Source organism: Bufo gargarizans, chromosome 2, assembly GCF_014858855.1.
Source record: "Bufo gargarizans isolate SCDJY-AF-19 chromosome 2, ASM1485885v1, whole genome shotgun sequence".
Lineage (NCBI taxonomy): Eukaryota > Metazoa > Chordata > Amphibia > Anura > Bufonidae > Bufo > Bufo gargarizans.
In genome coordinates, this window is record NC_058081.1 from 581,187,166 (window position 1) to 581,210,553 (window position 23,388).

Consider the following 23,388-nt stretch of genomic DNA (forward strand, 5'->3'; position numbering starts at 1 on the left):
GATCGGTTGATTGGAGTCGGGAAGAAATTTTTTATTCCCCTAAAGTGGGGAAAATTGGCTTCTACCTCACAGGTTTTTTTGTTGGCTTCCTCTGGATCAACTTGCATCATGACAGGCCAAACTGGATGGACAAATGTCTTTTTTCGACCTTATGTACTATGTTACTCACTAAGAGGTACACTATCCAAAAGTAGCCTCTGAGAACCTTTTTTAAAGGGCAGCAGGGAAAGGACTTTCACACCCTATTGTGGCCAGATTCACTGTCTTATCAGACCACACCTGTAATCATTTACACATTTGCTGAGACATAACTGCATGCAGAGTATTTCAGCAATCTGACATTTCTATCTGGGTGCATTAGGGAAAAAAAAAAATGACACAAAGTGTAGCAGTTTCATACATACAAAGTCTAAATAAAGCAATATACAATTAATATTACAATACTAGTGGTCACAACAAGCTTCAGGTACCAGGCCATAAGAGATGGCCACTTCAAAAGGGGTGGCTGATATGTCCTGTGCGACCAAGCAGTCTGCACATGTCTAAAGTCAGCCGTGGCACTCAATATTATCAGTTTTACTTGGCGGAATCTGCAAACGAATTCAATATTTTCGAAATATAGAGAATCTGTTTAATTAAAGGGCATCTGTCAGCAGATCTGTCCCTATGACACTGGCTGACCTGTTACATGTGCACTTGGCAGCTGAAGACATCTGTGTTGGCCCCATGTTCATTTGTGCCCACACTGCTGAGAAAAATGATGTTTTAATATATGCAAATGAGCCTCTAGGAGCAACGGGGGCGTTACCGTTACACCCAGAGGCTCAGCTCTCTCTGCAACTGCTGCACCCTCTGCACTTTGACAGGACCAGACACTTGGAGTGTATAAATATGCAGGAAAAGTGCATCTTTCACACAATAAACCACAAATGTCCCTCTTTGACAGCTTCTGTTCTGAGGTGTGAGTGCTTCTGTGAAGAAAAAAATATGGTACAACCGTATTGCTGTCCTCAGGAATGGCGATACAATTGAATCACTGTCCCGCCGTTCTCTCTCATAGGCCGCAAGCAACTAGGCTAGTAGTACGATGCAGGCAGGTCTTAGGTGGTGCGATGATGTCAGATTAAGGACAGAGGGGCACTGTAAGGACTGTGGGAGCACTATAAAGACTGGGGACAATTACAGGGGGTCATTATAAGGACTGTGAGCACTATAGGTGACACTAAAAGGACTAAAGGGGGCATTATAGAGTCTATAGGAACTATGGGGGGGCAGTTCAAGCACTGAGGGCACTACAGGGGGGCACTATAAGGACTGTGAGCACCACAGGGGGGTACTTTAAGATTTGGGCACTAGAAGGTCTGGGGCGCTACAGGGAGGGAGCTACAGGGGTGCAATTGAGTTGCCGTATTACTACTGGGTGCACTATGGTGGGCATTATTATTTGGCACAATATTGGAGCACTACTAATGGGCACATTTGGGTAATATTATCATTGTTGGGAGCACTGTTACTAATGAGGTCACTTTGGGAGAGAATTATTGCTATTGTTGGGACTTTTATATTACTATAGGGGGACTATCTTTCTGTATAATTTCTGCAGTTATTTTTGGGGGCATTGGGGAGCACAGCGGGCAGTGTATTGGGGATAGTCGGGAGGATAATTATAGAAAAGTGAGGAACGTAAGATGTTCGTGTGTCAAATTCTGCAGAGACGAGATGTGGCTGAAAGCAGTTGTCTAGGCTGAATGCAGAAGGTGATGAAAGAGAACATCTACACTGAGGAGACATCACCTGGGAGGCACTGAATGTGAGAGATATGTAGTGCTGTATAATCCTGTATGTGTCATTGTCTCCATGCAGCAATAAAAATGTCTTTAGTGCTGAAGTGTGCAGGGGGGATGGGGCGACTTGGAGAATTGGGTTATATGCATTGGGGCTCGAGCCCCAGATCTTTTGAGACCCTAGCAACGTCCCTGCCTGTGATTCTTCTGAGAGACTGCAAAGTGTCTCTGACCCTACAGCTGCCCAGAAAGCAGCCATGGTACTAAAATACTCCTGAGAGAGAGACCAGACATCTGAGAAGGTCTAGAACCTACAAGGTGGTGGATTAGATTCAGACAGCAAGGTATTGTGCTCATTTATGGCAGAAAGACTTTGCTTCTCTGGAAGGGAATATTGCTAAAGCATTCTCCACACTTTGAGATGGAATAGCCACTCGTATGTCAGGCCGGCATCCCTCAGTCCAGGAACTACAGACCTTATTGCATGCCTGTGATTTTGCTGAGAGACTGCAAAGTGTCTTTAGATAGGGAGTACTATAACCACAATCCCTGCTACTGTCGGTATGCAGCTATTGAAATAATATTGCTGACATACTATGGAACTGTGCTTTTGCTGCTGTTTGTACTACAATCCCTATCATTAACTTAGTAAAGTTAGACTTTATTTATAGTTTCAATAGATTTTTTTTTTTTTATCAAATCTCTTTTTATTAAGATTTTCTGTGTCGACATAACGAGCAAAGTGAGTACAGAGATGTAATGGTTACAGCACATCATATAATGAAATACCAGATATCAGTATGAAGAGTCAAGACACAATATTGGGAGGTAAGGAGGAAAAAAATAGAGGGGGGGATACACACCATGGAAACAGGGAAAAACAGGGGGGGGGGATAGGGATGAGTAGTCATGGACATTTTACCAATGGCAGCTAATACAAAGCCGAAAACAGAGATGGTATATCTGCATTAAGGCCTGAACAAGGGCACAAATTTCAGTAAAGGTAAGATAACGGTAAAATAAGCTCTCTCGGCGAAGGCAAATGTGAAAAGCAAAGGCAGAGGCAGAAGCGACTTGAGTAGACATAGGTTTCCCTCTACTACCCTGCAATGGTGGATCATAGCTAGTGACGTTGTCTAAAGGTTTTCCAAGGGTTCCATAGCCTAGCAAACTTAGCATGTGCTCTGTTAGCCCATCCCACTAACTCCTCCATCATACATATTTGATCCACTATAACAAACCACTGGTCTAAGATAGGAGGTTTAGTGCTCAACCACTGAAGTGGAATCAGAAGTCTGGCTGCTTGGATAAGCATAGTGGGCAGATCTGTAGATGAAGGATGCCAGCAATCAGAGGAATGACATTGATCGAGGTGATAGTTTGATAGAAGTCTTACAGATCTCATTGACCTTCTGTTCTACCTGATTCCAGAATATGTAAAGCTGGGGACACGACCATAAAATTTGGGCTAACGTACCATTGTGTTGTTTGCACCTCCAACATGTGTCGGATTCAAGTAACCCTTTTTTGAAGAGTTTCCTAGGGTCGTTGTACCACCTCAATCAAAAATAACAAACAAAGAGATCCCTCAGAGGAGTTGCTACGCAACTATTTACCATAAATTGTTAAAACTCAATTTTATTATAATTCTTTTAAAACCAACATATTACTTGGGAACATGTTAAAAACTTCAGGAGTAGCAGTTTCAGGGTCAATTGCCAGTTTTCATGTGCACATCTTGTACATGAACGGTAGCAGGGGTAGCTGAGCCTTCCCATTAAGTATATGGCGAAGCGTTAGGTATTTAAAAAAGTCCTGATAGGGAAGGGAAAAGTGGGAACGGAGGTCTTCAAATGTGTCAAGAATTCCATGGTGAAGAAGATCCCCGTTAGTTCTCAAGCCATGGTGACTCTAAATCATCCAGATCAAGATCAGGAGAGAGGCAGGATAAGTACGTATAAAATGGAAAACGGTGTTACTAGTAGTGTTGATCAAGCACCAAAGTGCTTGGGTGCTCAAGTAGAACACCCCGGGATGCTCGGGTGCTCTACCGAGCACAATGGAAGTCAATGGGAGAACCCGAGCATTAAACCAGGCACCCCCTGCTCTAAAGAGGGGAGGGTGTCTGGTTCATAGTAAAAGGTCAGAAATTGATGGAAACACCACTGAAATTGTCAGGGAACAGCATGGGGAGGATGTTTGGATGCATCATGGACTCCCAGGTCGCTGCTGGGAACGATGTTGTCTGAGTAGTACGCCAATTTTACAGACTGACAATAATACGCACAAAACCGTAGATAAAATTGATTTTAGAGGAAAAATTGTTAGGAAACATTCTTTCCTGTATATTTATTTGTATATAAAGTGCAAGTGCTGCCAAAAATTCCAAGGTAGAGGCACTCCGATACAACCTGTATATCCCATAAAGGAGGGCCCCATTCACATTCTGGTACAATTGTTCAGGTAGTGGGATTCCTACACTCATAAAGCCTATGCACTAAGTGAAAGGACTGCCAAAAATTACAAGGAACCGGCATACCAATACACCCTTTATTACACATAAAGGAGAGCATCATACACACCCAAAAATTATGATTTATGGCATGCTGGTGACCCTCAAAGACATTAGGAGCAAGGGCCTGCTGGTGACCCTCTAAAACATTAGGGGCGAGGGTCTGCTGCTGATCTGACCATCTAAAAAATTAGGGGTGAAGATCTGCTGCTGATCTGACCTTTTAAAACAATAGGGGTGAGGGTCTGCTGCTGATCTGACCATCTAAAACATTAGGGGTGAGGGTCTGCTACTAATCTAACCATGGAAAAAATTATGGGCGAGGGCCTGCTGCTGAGCTGACCATCGAAAACATTATGGTTGAGGGTCTGCTGCTGAGCTGACTCTCTAAAAATTAGGGGCGAGTGCCTACTGCTGATCTGACCATAGAAAAAATTATGGGCGAGGGCCTGCTGCTGAGCTGATCATCGGAAAAATTATGGTTGAGGGCCTGCTGCTGAGCTGACCATCTAAAACATTAGGAGCGAGGGCAGCCTAATAAGCATGTTGATATGATGGAGAAGGAGGACGAGAAAAGGAAGATTGAACCATATACTCTTTTTTGTGATGAAAGGGGTGCATGGGAATACAGTGTATTCAATACACCATAAAAGCCACATTTAAAGTGCCTTTATGTTCATCTGCTTTCCTCTGGTGGAGTAGAGAAGTCAGGGGCAATCCAGGCCTTGTTCATTTTTATAAGAGTCAACTGGTCAGCATTTTCAGATGACAGGCGGATGAGCTTATCAGTTATTATGACCCCAGCAGCACTAAATACCTGCTCTGACAAAACGCTGGCGGCAGGGCAGGCCAGCACCTCCAAGGTGTAGAGCGCCAGTTTGTGCCACGTGTCCAGCTTGGACACCCAATAGTTGTAAGGCACAGAGGGATCATTGAGGACGCAGACACGGTCTGCTACGTACTCCTTCACCATCTTCCAAAATGTTTCCCTCCTTGTGACAGTAGGCCACGCATCAGGGTGAGGGTGCTGGCGGGTGTCATGAAACACTCCCAGGCCTTGTAGAGTGTTGCCCTGCCTCTGTTGGAACTGCTGTGTGTTCCTCTTGTCTCCCCTCCTCAGTTGCCCAAAGAACTACGTACTCTGCAGCCAGCGTTGTCAGCTGGAAATTTTTGGAGCAATTTTTATACAAGGACCTTATGGTATTGCACCATTTTGCTAGTCCTCTCCACCACAGGAATAAGAGATGAGAAGTTCTCTTTGTAGCGGGGGTCGAGAAGGGTGAACAACCAGTAATCGGTGTTGGCCAAAATGCGTACAACGCGAGGGTCACAGGAAAGGCAGCATAACAAAAAGTCAGCCATGTGTGCCAGAGTCCCAACAGACAAGATTTTGCTGTCTTCATCAGGAGGATGACTCTCAATCTCCTCATCCGCTTCCTCCTCTTCTGCCCATCCATGCTGAACCGATGGAATAAATCTGCTATGGGTACTACCCTCTGTAGCGGAGCCAACAGTCTCCTCCTCATCCAATTCACGCTGAGAAGCCATTTCCACCTCTTCGCGTCCGCATTCATTGTAAGCAGCGAGCATTTCAGTAGACACACACAGAAGTGGGATGGTTACGCTGATAATAGCGGCATCGCCGCTCACCATTTATGTTGATTCCTCAAAGTTGCGCAAAACCTCACAGAGGTCAGACATCCATGCCCATTTGTCGCTTGTGAAGAGTGGCAGCTGACTGGTAAGGTGACGACCATGTTGCAGCTGGTATTCCACTACTACCCTCTGCTGCTCACAAAGCCTGGCTAATATGTGTAATGTGGAGTTCCAGCGCGTGCTCACATCACACAACAGTCGGTGAGCTGGCAATTGCAAGCGCTGCCAGAACGGTGGCAGCTGTGGATGACTTTCGGAAATTGGCACACACGCGGCGCACCTTCACCAGTAGCTCAGGCAAATTGGGGTAAGTTTTGAGAAACCACTAAACCACTAAGTTTAACACGTGGGCTAGGCATGGGATGTGTGTGAGCTTGCCGAGATTCAAAGCCGTACCAAAATGAGCAGAGGCGTGAACACTAGCAAACTAGCAGACAGGTGCTCCTGACACATGGAGATAAGCATAACCATCCTCTAAAACCCAGTGCTGGGGTGTAACTAAGAAGGCAAATAGGTTGGTAGGGTGCAACCAATTCTTCAGTTGTGTAAGAATACAAGCTTTAGGATATTTCCTTGCATCCGAGAAAAGTGGTGATCGCCAACATGATCTATGAGTCCTAACACCGCCCTGAGATCCATGACTACCACTCCCATTCTCCATGTACTCCTTTGCAATGTCACAGCTGCTTGCCTTATTGAACCTCATTTGTGACATCACAGCAGCTCACTTGACTTCACCTACTTGTGATGTCACAACATCTTACCTGTAGTTGCCATGTACATTGAACCTGACTAAAGGTGGATTTACACAGGGCAAGGAGAGGCTTATTGTCAGGAAGGAAGCGTTGCTTCCCAATAATTGGCTGCTCTTTAAGTGGAGGAGAAGTGCTCTGTTTACATAAAGCAATCACCTCCTCGGTATGAGAACAATTGATAACTACTGCTATTACTTGTCCTCATACTAAATCATTGTTCCTAGGCAGCAGAGGCGGTTTAGACCGCACAATCTGCTGCCCGGGAACGATGATTAAAGTGTCCGCACCTCCGATCATTTCACCCGATGAACGAGCGGAAATCCACCTTAAATCACTTGTGTTATGTCCCAGTAGATAACCCAAGAGCAGATACCTGTGCAAGAGAAGAAGATTTCCAACTGCTAATTTGGTAAGAGCAGGGTGCAAGCCATAGACAACATAATTTATGGCTATCCAGAAAACACTGATGTGTCAACCTACTGTATTGTGAGACATGGATAGTGAGTAGCATTATGTCTTACATTTGATTTAAAGAGGTTTTCCGACATTTTATTACTGATTACCTATCCTCAGGACTTTCATGTGCATGAGCCCTAAAAGAAGTTTTAAAGTGGATCACACTTTTTTGCTGGCGTTTTTTTTGCACTTTTGTGTTTTTTGTGGTGTTTTTACACTTGTGTTTTTTGGTACCTAATTTGCAGTAAAAATTTCAGCTCCAGATTTTAGCTAGGGTCTACGTGAAATACTGTATGAAATGCAGGACACACACGCGTTTAGTTGCTCCAGGAGTTTTTGTTAATTTAAGTGCTATTTTTTGTGTTTCTGACTTATTTTCAAGCTGATAATAAACACTCGTGGCCAAAAAAAGTATGTGGCTATTTTGGTGGTTTTTTAAATGCCAGACAAAATGTGTGTGTATAGGAAGCCTTAGGCCACACACTGCAGATTACTTGTGTTTTTTCTGCATGAATCCTCATGCGGAAAAATGGCAGCGTAAGGCCTCATGCACACGGCCGTTGTTTTGGGTCCGCATCCGAGCCTCCATTTTTGCGGCTCGGGTGCGGACCCATTCACTTCAATGGGGCCGCAAAAGATGTGGACAGCACTCCGTTTACTGTCCGCATCCGTTGCTCCGTTCCGTGGCCCCTTCAAAAAAAATATAGCATGTCCTATTCTTGTCCGTTTTGCAGACAAGAATAGGCATTTCTACAATGGGCCGCCCGTTCCATTCCGCAAATTTCGGAAGGCACAAGGACGGCTTCCATTTAATGCAGATCCGCAGTTTGCGGACCGCAAAAAACAGCACGATCGTGTGCATGAGGCCTTATACGGTATAAGAAAAGTGGAATTTGAAATCCTCAGCATGTCAATTGTTTTAAATTATTTTGTGTGGATTTGCAATGCAAGGTTGAGAACTCCAGAAAATCTGCATCAAATCCACACCAAAAACTGCAATTAACACGTGAGGTTATTGGTGCAGATTTGATGCTAAAATGTGCATTTTTTTCAGTTTGTAAACCCGCACCCATGTGCAAGTACCCTTGGGCTCCACTAAAGAACTACATGTAGACAAGGTATCAATACTGTGAGCTGGCCCTTATGTCTACTAGTGATTGCTAATGTACACTGCAGGTTCTCCTTCCACCAGCAGAGGGCGGACTACCTTCACTCACAGTTTTTGTTTGCCCTGTGTCATTTTATTGTATGTTTTACCGTTGGGAGACTTTGACCTAATAAATTGTGTCTACTGCAAATGTGATTAAAGTGCAATCTCACAAAGTTCATCAGCTGCCCCCTCAAAAGGGTTCTTAACAGAAGGCCCTGCACCCAAGAGCAGAGATCGTAATATTAAAGCATATTGTACACCACTGTTGGGGCTGTTATGCTGGTATTACTAAAGCACTGTATAGTATATTATTTTTGCAGTGTATAGCATTGTTATTGTTATATGGCCATCAACGTATGGCACAGAATTGTATAGCACCCATAATTCGCCATTTAGCATTGCTCTATGTATGCTCTACCATAACACATTTACAGCACAGGGACCATCCAACATAAGACCAGCCCTGTCCTACAGTCATCAACACTCAATACATAGGCAAAAAGACAATACACCTCCTCCCTCTGTGTGTGGACACAGCGGTGGGATTAACATTTTTAACAACAGGTTCCCTACTCAACGGCGGACACGCGGCATCACGACACGTTATATATGTAACACACATACACATAAATACACCATATACATGGTACACATACATAAATACACCATATATACACTACACACACATACCACCCAACTTTTAAAAAACCTAAGGAGCTAAACTATGGAATGGAAGCGCCCGTCTCCAGCCGCCGCCGCCGCCGCCACAGCACCTGATCGGGATTCAGCCGGTAACGCGGTTCTCTGATCCATGTGTTGTGTTGGTGCCAGGTTAACCCTTTCTACCCCGGGCCAGTTTTCACCTTTCTGGCCAGTCCATTTTTTTGCAAATCTGACATGTGTCACTTTATGTGGTGATAACTTTGGAACACTTTTATTTATCCAAGTGTAACACCCCAGAGTTGTGTTACCACACTCCTCTACCCCCGCTACTGCCCTGCAGGAGCCATTACATTGTCATCTGATGTGATTTTGATTATGTCATTCACAATTGTGCATAAAACCATTTTAAAATGTAATTTTTTCCTTGTAATGTTCCAGGTTGACCAGCAGGTGGCAGCATCATTGCTAGGGATAGTTTTAATGCTATGGCCGTTCAGAGTGGAACAATCCTGTTCTGTTCTGCCCCCCTGCTTAAAGGGGTTGTCCGGGTTCAGAGCTGAACCCGGACATACCCTTATTTTCACCCCGGCAGCCCCCCTGAGCCTAGCATCGGAGCATCTCATGCTCCGATGCGCTCCAGTGCCCTGCGCTAGATCGCGCAGGGCACAGGCTCTTTTGTTTTTAATAACACACTGCCGGGCGGTAACTTCCGCCCAGCAGTGTGTTCGGTGACGTCATCGGCTCTGAGGGGCGGGCTTTAGCTCTGCCCTAGCCGTTTTACTGGCTAGGGCAGAGCCAAATCCCGCCCATCAGCCCCATGGAGAGCCCGGTACGTCACCGGAACTCTGAAAAATGCCTTTGCCCTGCGCGATTTAGCGCAGGGCAAAGGAGAGCATCGGAGCATGAACTGCTCCGATGCTCATGTCAGGGGGGCTGCCGGGGTGAAAATGGAGGGCTGTCCAGGTTCAGCTCTGAACCTGGACAACCCCTTTAAGGGAAGTGGAGTTTCCCACATCCTGCAGCAAGCGAGGAAAAAAACTGTTAGAACCAGTTCTAGCCCTTCAGCTCAGCTGGATGACACAAAGCAGAAAGTTACAGACAACTCCAGTTCCAGGAAGAAACCATACCCTGTGAAGATAACTGTGAGTAAAACCCAGAGACACTAGCTAGGAGAAGCCATTCCTCCTCAGCTCGTCAGTCCCCATACAGCAGAAGCCAAATTCCTGCCACAGTATAGAGCTACAAGCAGACGTCTTTTCCTGCAAGCTCCAGGTTGATAGAGCAGAAGATAAATCCCTGCCAACCATTGCCAATACCTGCTGGGACCTAAGACTAAAGCTGTATCTTGCTTGGATGAAAGTTACAATCAGTAAACACAAGTTTGAACTTCACCAAAAGTCTGGATCTCAATTTCTGCTGCAAATTCCTCTATTACTCCCACTATCACTACCCTCAATTTATTGCAAGTGAGCCAGGAGTCCAGCCGTACCCAGGTAGGAGGCACCGTTGACACCATTATCACCACCATACAGAGACATTACACCACTCTGGCATTCCTAAACTTTAACGTGCGTTATAACACCTTTGAAGGGCCCTGTGACAATACCCTGCGCACGCTGCAATTGGCGTCACGAACAAACTATAGACTATTATACCCATATCCTGACCCACTGCATTAAAGTGGCGTCAGTTTACCCGCATCCTGGTCACTGCATAAAGTGGCGTCACTGGAACAGGATCGGATCGAATTGTGTGTCTATCCCTGCCATAACCGGATCCAACTGTGTGCTAACAGGATCGGATCACATTTGTGTGCCATAACAGGATTTATCTTTGTGCCTTACTGCATGTACTTATTGCTGAGGAGTGTGGGCTTGCATCAGCTGCAGCACAGTGGCAGAGCAGGGGTTAAGCGACCATCCCAGATATCTCCACCCAGCAGAGGGGAGGGAACCAAACAGCAGCAGGAACAAAAGTGCTGTATACAAGTTCCCAGAAGGACAGAGGAATCGCTGCCCATACAGGAAGTAAAGCGGCGGCCATCTTGATCTGAGTGATCTTGATCAATTGTGCAAATAACCTTGCTAAAGACTGTTAATAGTTATAATATGTCTGCCAGAGCACCATACTTCCCGAAATTGAGCAGTTGCAGCGACTCTTAAAGGAGCCACGCACCAATTCTGCTGCAGTCACCCATAGCAACCTGCATCTAAATTGCATTGTAGCCAGTACTAATTCCTCTAATCTGGTACTGGGCATCAAGGGTCATGTCTGACCACGAAGATAGCACCCACTTGGACCTCAGCGATCCACCAGCAGCAGCGGCAGCCACCTGCATTATGCCTCTTACTATGCCATACTATTTTGGGGCACCCTGGCTCCCAAGTTACTCAGGAGAACCCCATTCACTAAGGGAACTTGCTATTGGCATCCTAGGGGAAAGTCACCAAGCTGAACCTCCTGAAAACAAGAAGGCAGGGCCCACACTACGGCCTGCTACTCACAGCCAAATAGCTGAGCATGGGGCTCAGGCACCCGTTCCAGATGCCGTAGCAGCTCTGACCGCTTAAGAAAAATGATGTTTTAATATATGCAAATGAGCCTCTAGGAGCAAAGGGGGCGTTACCATTACACCTAGAGGCTCAGCTCTCTACTCTCGACTGGATCACAATCATGCAGTGTACTTGTACCCTTACAGTTATCGAATGCCACAAGTGACCAAACAACACCTTATCTTATATACCGCTAGCTCTGCACCCCCTATAGCTATACCACTACCAAAAACATTCTCTCTTACACACTGTAAACTATATATAACTGAATAATACCGCCATAGTGACCAAATAATTCCACCACACATTGAGTAGCACTAAAGAGTGACTAAACAACACGCCATCTTATAGTGACCATATATACCACAATTTATGCATCAGTTATAGCCATACCACTGCCACAAGTGAACAACACCTTATCTTACAGTGTCCAAAAATATCTCCACCTCTGCGTCCCATATAGCTATCCCTCTGTTGCAAACATAATTTCTTAGACACTTTGAAACATAAGTTACTTACATTTGGGCCCCGTTACCACCACCAAAGTAAAAGAAAGGTCCTGGACCCCGAGGCTCTTCCAGCTTCTTCTCTGGGAGATGAGGTGGTTGTGAAATATGCTTCTGACCTGCCGATGTTTCCATTTTCGGTGCATCTAAGGGCTCTTTCTCGGATGTCTCCAATCCAGCTGTTTGGGGTAAGACAAGCGATAAGATGTCAGAAGCCATTAATCTCTAGAGAGAACAGAAACTCTTCTGAAGAGTTATTCATCAACCGCCATATCTGTCTGTGCCAGCCTCTTAATGCACATATTACTATTCACACTCAGACATGAAGTGTATGTCAACAGCAAGCAAACACTGGCTTCGGTAAAAACAATGGCGGCAATGATTGCATCCCACAAAGCATGCAGTGACGTTAAGGTGGATTCACACGATGCAATAATAGAGCAGATTATCGGGAATGAACGTTCCCACGAACACTCGTTCCCGAAAATGTGCCCGCCTAAAGGTGCAGCTGATCACCCAATGAAAAACCAAAATGCTGGTTCATCGGGTGAAACTGTCATTCATGCAGGCACATAAATGATCATTTCTGGGCAGCTGTATGGGGACGAGCGATTGCAATAGCGCCATCTAGTGACTGAGTAATACCATCACACAGTGAATAATACTGCCATACAATAGATGAATAATACAACTATACAGTGAGTAATTACCCCCATACAATGGCTGAATGTTACCTCCATACTATAACTGAATAATACCACCTTGCAAAGAATGACTAATATTATCATATAGTAACCTAATAATACCGCTATACCACTAATAATATAATACCAGCAATACTGGTATTTTGTCCAGCAGAATCCTTGTATTCATGCTGGAAACGCAGCAGACTCCATTACAGTGAATGGGATCCGTCAGGCTTTGACAGTGTCCGGCATACGCTGTATTCGACAAATGCAGCATTCTGTTTCTATGTATAAAAATATAAAAAAAAGAGCCTAAGTTGGATGGTCAGAGTACAAGGGAATGTAGCTGGCTAGGCCACTAGTGGGTGACGGGGGGAAAGAGTTAAAGATAAAATGGAGAGGTGAAGAGAAGACGGTGTGATAGTAGGGAAAGAGGATGGGTGTGGGGGGGGAATAGGGCGCCAAAGTCTACCCACAAGAAAAAAAGAGACCAAATGACCAAAAAGAAATGGAGATGGGTGAGGCTGCTCACACTAAATAGAACTGTCCAAGTCGGCCTGACTCGTAGGTCACGGTAGCAGTGGATATACATGAAAAAAAAAAAAAAAAAGGCAAGTGGAGCGCCAAAGTGTAGAGAAAACATAAATAAATTCAAAAGTGGCAGGAGATGATGTCGACAAAAGCCGTCATTACTTTAGGTTTTAAGGGGCTTAGAGTGCCACTCCATAAACCATCCAGATGGAAAGGACGCGTGGAGAGGTGTCAAAGATAGGTCAATTAGAAGACATATATGTGGTAAAAAGCCACATGGATAGAGAATGTAAATAAAAAGAATTAGGACACACTTTGTGGTGATAAAATCAATGTTGGACAACTTCTGTGGTCTTCAATAAAGTAAAATACACACAAACTTGTGTGTTACTCACGTCACCAGGGAGGGTGGTGCAAGATAAGCTCAAGACACTTGACACCGGACCCTCCCTCGCCTAGATCGCCTGTAGAGTGGTGGTCACTTTGTCATCTTATTGATAGATGACCCAGAGGACTTCTCAAGTGATACGAGATGACCTTTTATTTGAAAATACCTCAATGCGTTTCGAGGCTGTCATAAACCCCTTCCTCAGGAAAAACATGGTGCACATACATTCATAATATTTTATACACAACCCACACATAAAACCATGATACAAATAGATAGTTCATAGTACCGGGGCCTGAAGGAGCACTTTATGGGTGTACTTCCGGTCACGTGATACTGGAAGCTGGAAGTGTGTTCCACCAGTAGAAACGCACCGCGAATAAGGTGCTGCTAGGTTCGGTTGGGTTCCGGTCATGTGGTGCTGAGAACCGGATGTGTGTTCCACCAGTGGAACGCACCATGAATAGGGAGACAACGGGACCAATCGGAAGATCCCCAGGTCTCCATTGTAAACAATGTGCTCCACAGGCGGAGCGGACCGTGGCCAGGATATTACTGGGGTCATTAGAAGACCCAAACTTGCACTATATCCCATATATATAAGACTATATAATGAATAAATAATAAAAAACTGATAAAAATATTAGATAAAAATAAGCATAAATATGTTTCATATTCACATTAAGCCACATGTAATCGACATATATATGAAAATATATTAATATTATTTGGATATAAACGCACACTAAATCCATATAAAAATATATAAATATAAGAAATACCTCATATATCAGTATAGGTATACTGTACATATGAATATACACCTATTTTAAGGTCAAAACATGATGGCTGCTGGGAGGAGGGGTTAATACATAGATCAAATCATATATAGGTATTTGTTCAGATTGATGAGTGAAAAAAATCAATAAATAATAAATAAATGGTGAGGGGTTAGTGGTTTTAACCCTATATATAATTAAAAGACCCTTGGAGGAACTGATTTGAGTAGAGGCACGTAGCGATGTTGGGTGGGGGGGGGGGGGGTCATGTCACTCCTAATTGTCCCTTCATTCATCCCATTTCTAACTCCTTCCCTTCCTCATATTTCTTCCTCCCTCCCCTTCTTTTTGACCAGCCCCTTCCTCTTTATGATGATGGGAATGTGTTGGAAGTGACAATAGGGGGATTAAATGATAAATTACATCATATTCGTCACTTAAATGATCACGGCAGGGATGGGATGGTGATGTGTTAAAATAATATATTCTTACTGGGTCTACAGGGTCAGCACCACATATCTCTCCTACCTGGCTGCATGGATGGATAGCTAGTTTGGATAAGGAATTTTATTTCTATTCTATTTAATAGTGACTGTATTCCAGGGTTTCGTTCAGGCCAAAGGGAGTGAAGGTGTTGAACCTGTAGATTCAGTACATTTCTCTTTTGCAAAGCTGGGAGTAGGATTGGGGAACTGAATCTATAGGGGTTCATTTTAGGTCAAAAGGGTTGCCTCAGAAAAGTTTTTTGACACCCCATGTTTCAAATATTCCCACTGGATGTTAGAACGATGTTGGTTGAGTCTCTCCCTCACTGTTTGGGTAGTAAGGCCAATATATTGTAACCCACAGGGGCACTCCAACATATACACAACGTGCCTGGAGTTGCAATTCATATTGTGTCTAAGCGGAACAGATTCACCCGTGTTGGAAATAATCACTGCGTCTACATGGTCCGAGATGCTGAGACAACACATGCAGCGCCTGGAGCCGCACTGGAAGGAACCTTTAGGTACTGAGATCGCCATCTCGGGAAACCAGATTACGGCCAGTATGTTTGGGGCAGGAAGGTGCTAATATTTTTTTTAGAGTTATATAGGTGATACTGGTTTTGGTGGGTTTTACCAGTGATTGGATCTTGACAGAGAATTGGCCAATGTTTTGAAGGATCAATTCAATGGAGTTATGGAGAGAGTTATACCTGGTGAAGAAATTATACTGTACATCCAGTGGTTCAATCTTGGGGATGGTTGACCAGGATTTCAAGCGGTCATCCTGACTCTTTCAGGATGCGGGATCTAGAGTCTCGTATTAAATCTTTGGTATACCCCTTATCTCTAAATCTCTTCTGTAGTACTGCTAGTTGATTAACTAAAACCTTGTTATCAGAGCAGTTCCTCCGGACCCGTTTCATTTGTCCGTATGGAATGTTTGCATCCACTTCTCTAAAATGTGTGCTTTTTATAATTTTACCTTCTTGGGCCTGAAGATGGAGATCCAAGAAGACTATGGAGTTAGGGTCGAAATGGGCAGTGAATGATAGGTTCCAATCTTTACAATTCAATTTATGGATAAGTGCGGACAAGGTGGAGGGCTCTCCCCTCCAAATGAAGATGATGTTGTTGAAAAATCTTTTGTAAAAGACAATATCATCATAGTTTAAGAGACCCTCCCTACATTTAAAGGCCCCCATGAACAGGTTGGCATATGATGGGGCGTACTTATAGCTAGTCCCCATAGCTGTTCCGCACTTTTGGAGGTAGAATTCCCCTTTGTATTGGAAATAATTATGTGTCAGTATAAAGTGAATGGAATCTAGGAGGAATGCTTTTTGACTAGGTGGTAAAAACATGTCCTCATTGAGGAAATTTTCTAATGCCTAAATGGTGTTGGATATTGCTAAATAGGGCCAATACATCAAGTGTGACCCAGAGCATCCCCGGTTCCCAGTTGATATCTCGGAGGAGTGTGATCAGATGGCTGGAATCCCTCAGGTAAGACGGTAGATGTTTGACCTATCTCTGTAGGGTCTGATCTACATCTGCAGATAAGTTTGAGGTCAATGAGTCAAGCCCCGAGATAATTGAGCGGCCAGGGGGGTTGGTCAGGGTTTCGTGGATCTTGGGTAAGAAATAGAAATACGTGGTGGAGGGGAATGCTGTTTTAAGAAATTGAGTTTCTTTTTTAGTGAGTATTTTCAGAAAACCCTCTATCAATAAGTGAAGCTAGGGTCTTCTTAAAATCGTCACCTGGGTCACTTGAGAGTTTGACATAGTAGTTCTCATCTGACAAGATTCACAAAACTCATTGTTATAGGCATTGGAGTCTAGGATGACAATCCCCCCACCCTTATCCGTGTTCTTAATAACAATTTCTTTATTGGATTTCAGGGAGGAGATGGCCTTAATTTGTGCTTCAGTGAGATTGTGTGTTGGTTTCATCTCTGCCTGACCAGGGCCAGCTAGGGTTTTTAGGTCATTGAGGAGCACATTGTAAAATGTTTCGAGGTGGGCTCCACAGTTTTTTATTGGATAAAATGTAAATCTAGGTTTGTATTGAGTTGGAGATCCTCCATTAAGGTGTCTACTACATTGGCCTCTATCTCTCCCACTAGAAGGTTAATATTAGTCGTGGTCGTGGAGTTAGGGGTGAGGTCCTTAAGTATAAAATGGCGTTTTATTGTTAATCGACGGATATATTAATTCAGGTCCACAAACAACTCAAACATATCTGGGCCCTTGGAAGGGCAGAACAACAGCCCTTTGGAGAGTACTTATATCTCACTTTGACTGAGATTGTAGCTAGATAGGTTAAAAATACCCTTTTCCCTCTAAGTATTCAGTAGACTGCTTTCTATTCCCTTGGTCTTGGCTCCCTATCATTCATAAAAACAGGTTTAAAAGAAATCCACATACCTCTTGGTATAATATCTAGATGTGAATAGAGGTTGAGAAAGTACCAATCTCACGGTGTACAAAGTCTTTCAAGCTTTTAGAAAGAGTTGTAGTCATGCCTAATTGAGGGTGTTCCCCGAAATTACTGTTGGTGAATGATTTTGTTTCCTGAAGTTCCTCAAATTCTCAATTTTTTCTTTTTTTCTTGTAAATTCTTTTCCCATGCCAGAGCAGAATACCAGAATTTCAAACGCTGATGTGAACACTGCCTTAATTAACTAACCTTTCCAGAGAGCCCCCTCATCTATTAGCCAGAGAGACCCAACACTACCTCTTAATACTTGGATAGCCAATTGATTTCAATGGGATTTCTGTAATGTTTAACCACTGCTGTGGTGCCAGGTTCCCTGACAAATTATACCCCCTGCGGTAAGACTGTCATGATGGGACACTTGTAGCAAACAAACCATTGAAAGAGGACCTGTCATCTCTCCTGACATACCTGTTTTGCACTCCCTTTAAAATACCAATCCTGAAGCATCTTTTCTTAGCATTCCTCTGTTATTCCTTTTGGAAATGTATTAATAAATTGAGGAATGGACAAAAGGGTATGTCTTTGACCCTGTCCAGTTGATGTTGACTGTCAGACTGCATAGGTACATACACTAATAACAAAGTAAATTGCATTGTCCAGTTGATGACTTTATTTGTACATTTCCAGGAAGAATAATCAAGGAATGGCACAACACAAAGTTCTACAAAAAGGTGCTCCAGAATAGTTCTGTCATCGGGAAAGCAATTATTTGCTATAACAGACATGTCAAGAGAGCAAACAGACTCCTTTAAAGGGGCTTTCTGACTTTTTTTTGTTATTCTGATGATCTATCCTCTGGATGGGTCATCAGTATTAGATCAGTGTGGGTCCGACACCCAGGACCTCCACCAATCAGCTGTATAAGAAAGCCACGGCATTCACAGCAGCTTTCCCTGGGCCGGTGATGTCACGTTCATCGGTCAAGTGGCCTAGGTGCTGCTCAGCCCTCAAATGAATGGGGCTGAGCTGCAATACCAAGAACAGCCACTGTGCAATGTACGGTGCTGTGTTTGCTGAGCTGCAAGGAGGCTGGAGCCCCAAGGTCTCTTCAATAGCTGATCGGTGGAATTCCCTGGTGTTGGAACCCTGCCGATCAGATACTGATTATCAGTATAAAAAAGTCATAAAACCCCTTTAACCCCCTTAAGGACACAGCCTTATTTCACCTTAAGGACCAGGCCATTTTTTGCAAATCTGACCAGTGTCACTTTAAGTGCTGATAACTTTAAAACGCTTTGACTTATCCAGGCCATTCTGAGATTGTTTTTTCATCACATATTGTACTTCATGACACAAAAAAAATGCATAAAAAAATACCTAATTTACCAAAAATTGGGAAAAATTAGCAAATTTCAAAGTTTGTTTCTCTACTTCTGTAATACGTAGTAATACCCCCCAAAATTGTGATGACTTTACATTCCCCATATGTCTACTTCATGTTTGAATTATTTTGGGAATTATATTTTATTTGTTGGGGATGTTACAAGGCTTAGAAGTTTAAAAGCAAATATTGAAATTTTTCAGAAATTTACAAAAACCCAATTTTCAGGGACCACTACAGGTCTGAAGTCACTTTGCGAGGCTTACATAATAGAAACCACCCAAAAATGACCCCATCTAAGAAACCACACCCCTCAAGGTATTCAAAACTGATTTTACATACGTCGTTAACCCTTTAGGTGTTGCACAAGAGTTATTGGCAAATGGGGAAGAAATTTGAGAATTTTATTTTTTTGTCTAATTTTCCATTTTAACCCATTTTTTCCACTAACAAATCAAGGGTTAACAGCCAAACAAGACTGTCTCTTTATTGCCCTGACTCTGCCGTTTACAGAAACACCCAATATGTGGCCGTAAACTGCTGTACGGCCACACAGCGGGGCGTAGAGTGAAAGGAGCGCCGTTTGGTTTTTGGAAGGCAGATTTTGCTGGACTGGTTTATTTACACCATGTCCCATTTGAAGCCCCCCTGATGCACCCCTAGAGTAGAAACTCCCTAAAAGTGACCCCATCTAAGAAACTACACCCCTCAAGGTATTCAAAACGTATTTTACATATGTCGTTAACCCTTTAGGTGTTGCACAAGAGTTATTGGCAAATGGGGATGAAATTTGAGAATTTCATTTTTTTGTCTAATTTTCCATTTTAACCCATTTTTTCCACTAACAAAGCAAGGGTTAACAGCCAAACAAGACTGTATCTTTATTGCCCTGACTCTGCCGTTTACAGAAACACCCCATACGTGGCCGTAAACTGCTGTATGGTAACACGGCAGGGCGTAGAAGGAAAGGACCGCCATATGGCTTTTGGAGGGCAGATTTCGCTGGAATAATTTTCAGGTGCCATGTCACATTTGAAGACACCCTGAGGTACCCCCACAGTGGGAAAACCCCAAGAAGTGACCCCATTTTGGAAACTACACCCCCCAAGGAATTTTTTAAGTCATGTAGCGAGCACTTTGACCCAACAAGCGTTTCATAGAATTTAGAAATATTTGGCTGTAAAGAAGAAAATGTCTCTTTAGGCCCACATTATTTATTTTCACAAGGGGTAACAGAAGAATTTAAACCCACAATTTGTTACCCATTTTCTCCTGAATATGGCAACACTTCATATGTGGCCGTAAACTGCTGTATGGGCACACTGTAAAGTTCAGTGTACTGATAAGCATCACCTGATGTATTCCGTATCCTACAAATTTTATATATATATATAAGCTTTACTTGGTAGGACATAGTCGCCAAATATAGCAGCTAAAAGAAACAAGGGTCTCAAATTATATCAAAGAAATATGTTGTATATTATATGTCATCACATTGCAGAGGCACTGAGCTACCAGAACATACAAAGTTCTAGTCCCCTTTTGTAAAACAACACCCGTCAAGGTATTCATCTAGTGGCGTAATGAGAATTTTTAGCTTTGCTATGGGTTTTATAAGAATGCCAATTGAAATGTGGAGAAACGGGAAATTAGAATTTTTACCAGCATACAGTTTCAAGGGGGTGTTTTATAAAATGATCAAAGGGGGTTTAGTTAAAAGTCAACAGAGGTGTGGTAGTTTCTAAAACAATCTTTTATGCAAAGACCCGGCTTTGAGGGGCACGTCTCACAATGATGAATTGTGTATTTCCTGATTCCATTTCTGGAGCATACCTGACACCTTTTTTGTGGCCTTCTCCGTGTCTCTGTGGGGGGAACTACCCCAGGGAAATGCTGTCCTCGTATTATTCTGCTCTCACTTCCTGTGGCCCTGCTCCCTTCCCCTTCCTGTTCCCCAAATAAAAAGTTCTTTATTACATTTTCTTGAAAGTGCAGGAATTTTCCTCTGTTTCCTGCACTTCTGTATATTACAAAAGCATTATAGAGGGCAATTTGTGTCAGGTGCAATGCCAATTTTTTATACCATGCCCGAGTTTTGCGGAGGGCACTGTATGGTTGCAGTACCTGGTCTGACATATCCACCCCTCCCATAAACTTATTATAGTCCTGGATGCACACAGGTTTGGGGACTGATTCGGTGGATCCACGAACTGGAACAGGGGTTGATCTGTCAGCATGTATGGTAGTAAGTACTTAACAAGCATCATGTTATCATTGCAAACTGCCCTGCTTTCCCTCACTCTTATCCTTTGGTCTATAAAAATTTTAGGCAGATGTTTTTGGTTTCGTCTGATAGTTCCGCATGCAACAGCGTCTCTGGAAAACAGGCATTTCAGTAGTGGGACACTTGTGTAGAAGTTGTCAAGGTACAAGTTGTACCCTTGACCCTAAAGGGGGTGAATCAAGTCCCATACTATTTTTCCTGCTATTCCAAGGAGAGGGGGGCACTCTGGGGGTTCAATTTTTGAATCTTTTCCCTCGTAAACTCTAAATTTATGTGTATAGCCACTTTGGCTTTCACATAGTTTGTAGAGTTTGATGCCATATCTGGCCCGTTTGTTGGGCAGGTATTGGCGAAAATGCAGTCTGCCCTTGAAGTGCACAAGGGATTCATCAATGGACAGATGCTTTTGGGGGGTGTAGACCTGGGCAAACTTGAGATTATAATGATCTATAATGGGCCGAATTTTGTATAAATGATCGTATCTAGGATCATTAGGGGGTGGACAATCTGCATTATTGTTATAATGTAGAAATTTCAGGAGACTTTCGAATCGGGTCCTGGACATAATGGTGCGGTATTACTCCAATATGACCGTAGTGATGGTTTTATTAATTATCCCCATATTAAGTATTAGACCCCAAAAAATTTTCATCTCCAAAGGGGTCGTGGGAGTCCACTGAAGGGGTGGGCGGCTAAAAATTGATTGGCATAAATATTAGTTTGCTCCACCATCATGTCTATCAATTCATCAGAAAAAAACAGATGGAAAAAATCAGCTTCCTTGAACCCTGCAGTGTTCACATGAATGCCTGTAGTGGCCGTAAAGTCCGGCAGCTGAGGTACAAAGTTAATAGCAGAAGTCCAGCTGGGGTCATTTGTAGAAGCTGATGCTCTGCTAACTCTCCTGTGTCTGTGAGAGGGTACGTCAACTGATGAATCAGAAGAAGAGCTATAAACAAGAAAAGATTCTTCTTCTCCACTGTCAGAGTCAGACTCTGAGGCTAGTATTGCATAAGCCTCCTCGGCGCTGTACACCCGTTGAGACATTTTGTAAAATTTACATAGATATATATATAGATATATAGATATATATATCTATCTATATCTATCTATATATATATATATATATATATATATATTCAGAAAAAAAATAGAAAAATAAAATTGCTCCAAAAGCAGTGGAGCTTTATATCATTGGTAGAAGATAAAGGTTCGGAGGTATGGGGGGGGACGTACGGACGTCCCCAATATTTTTTTATTACTTTTTTTTATTATTATTATTTTTTTTCAATAAACGTCTAACTTACCCTAAAACAAGAGCTCTAACCCTAATAACTCCCTAACTAACCCTAATGGTTTGCCAAAAACAGGTTACTGACAGTATGGATGACAGGGACTGTGGTGCTGATGTATTGTCACTATTGGCAGACAGCACACAGTCACAGGGTCTCAGGGGACTAATAAGTGGGGTGATGAAGGGCACAGGGGACAAATGAGGGGTGATGAGGGTCACAGGGGACGAATGAGGGGCACTTTTGGTGGGTGTGTTTGTTTCTTTTTTCACAGGTCTAACTGCTCTGCCTCCGATCACTTCTCTGACTGAAATGAGAGGATCGAAGGTGAGAGATAGCGTCCTGTACATAACTCATTGTGATTGGTCCACAGTCAGGAACGGACCAATTACAATGAATTATGTTCAGACAGCTATTTCTCATCTCCGATCCTCTCATTTCAGCAACAGCCGGGTGCCAGAAGAGGAGGAGATGTGTGCGTGCATGCGCACACGCGTGCGATTGCTCATTGGAACTAACAGGATGTGTGGCGGTGATCTGCGGCCGGGACCACTGCTGATCGGTCCCTGGCCGCCAAGGGGGAGATGTTTGGTCCCCGATACAGCACGGTAATTTGCGCTTCAGGTGCGCGATCTCGGCAGGGGAGCATTTAAATGAACGCCGTGCATGTAAGGCGTTCTGGCACAGTTTTCCCCGCCGTACATGCACGGCGTTCTGCGGGTTAAAAGGGTTATCCATTTTCTCCAACAGCCCCCCCCCCATGTACCGGGCCCCTTACACATAATATACTTTCCCCGCTGCCAGTGCTGCTCCTGGTCCCTAGCATCACCTGCGATACTAGGGAGGCTCGTCCCCGTCCCCTCCTGCCATAGGCTGCTCCTCCCCAACACCAGATGTTTTCATCCGTGTACAGGGAGTAGCAGCGGTGCAGGGACCAGGAGCGGCGCAGGGAGCAGGGTAAGTATATTACCTGTGAGGGGCCCGGCACATGGGGGGCTGTTGGAGAAATTGGATAACCCCTTTAAGTGATAATCTACTATATAAGTCGATACCTTACATCTCTAGGTATAATATATTAGTGTGCACCG

At 43.7% G+C, this 23,388-nt stretch overlaps 1 protein-coding gene across 1 annotated transcript in view; it reads right to left on the reverse strand.

Moving 5' to 3' along the window:
• Positions 1–23,388, reverse strand: part of TTLL10 (tubulin tyrosine ligase like 10) — a 114,192-nt gene that overhangs the window by 86,968 nt on the left and 3,836 nt on the right. The window contains exon 2 of the mRNA XM_044277540.1: positions 12,048–12,213. Within this exon, the coding sequence (XP_044133475.1) occupies positions 12,048–12,213 (166 nt within the window). The remainder of the gene's footprint in view (positions 1–12,047; positions 12,214–23,388) is intronic.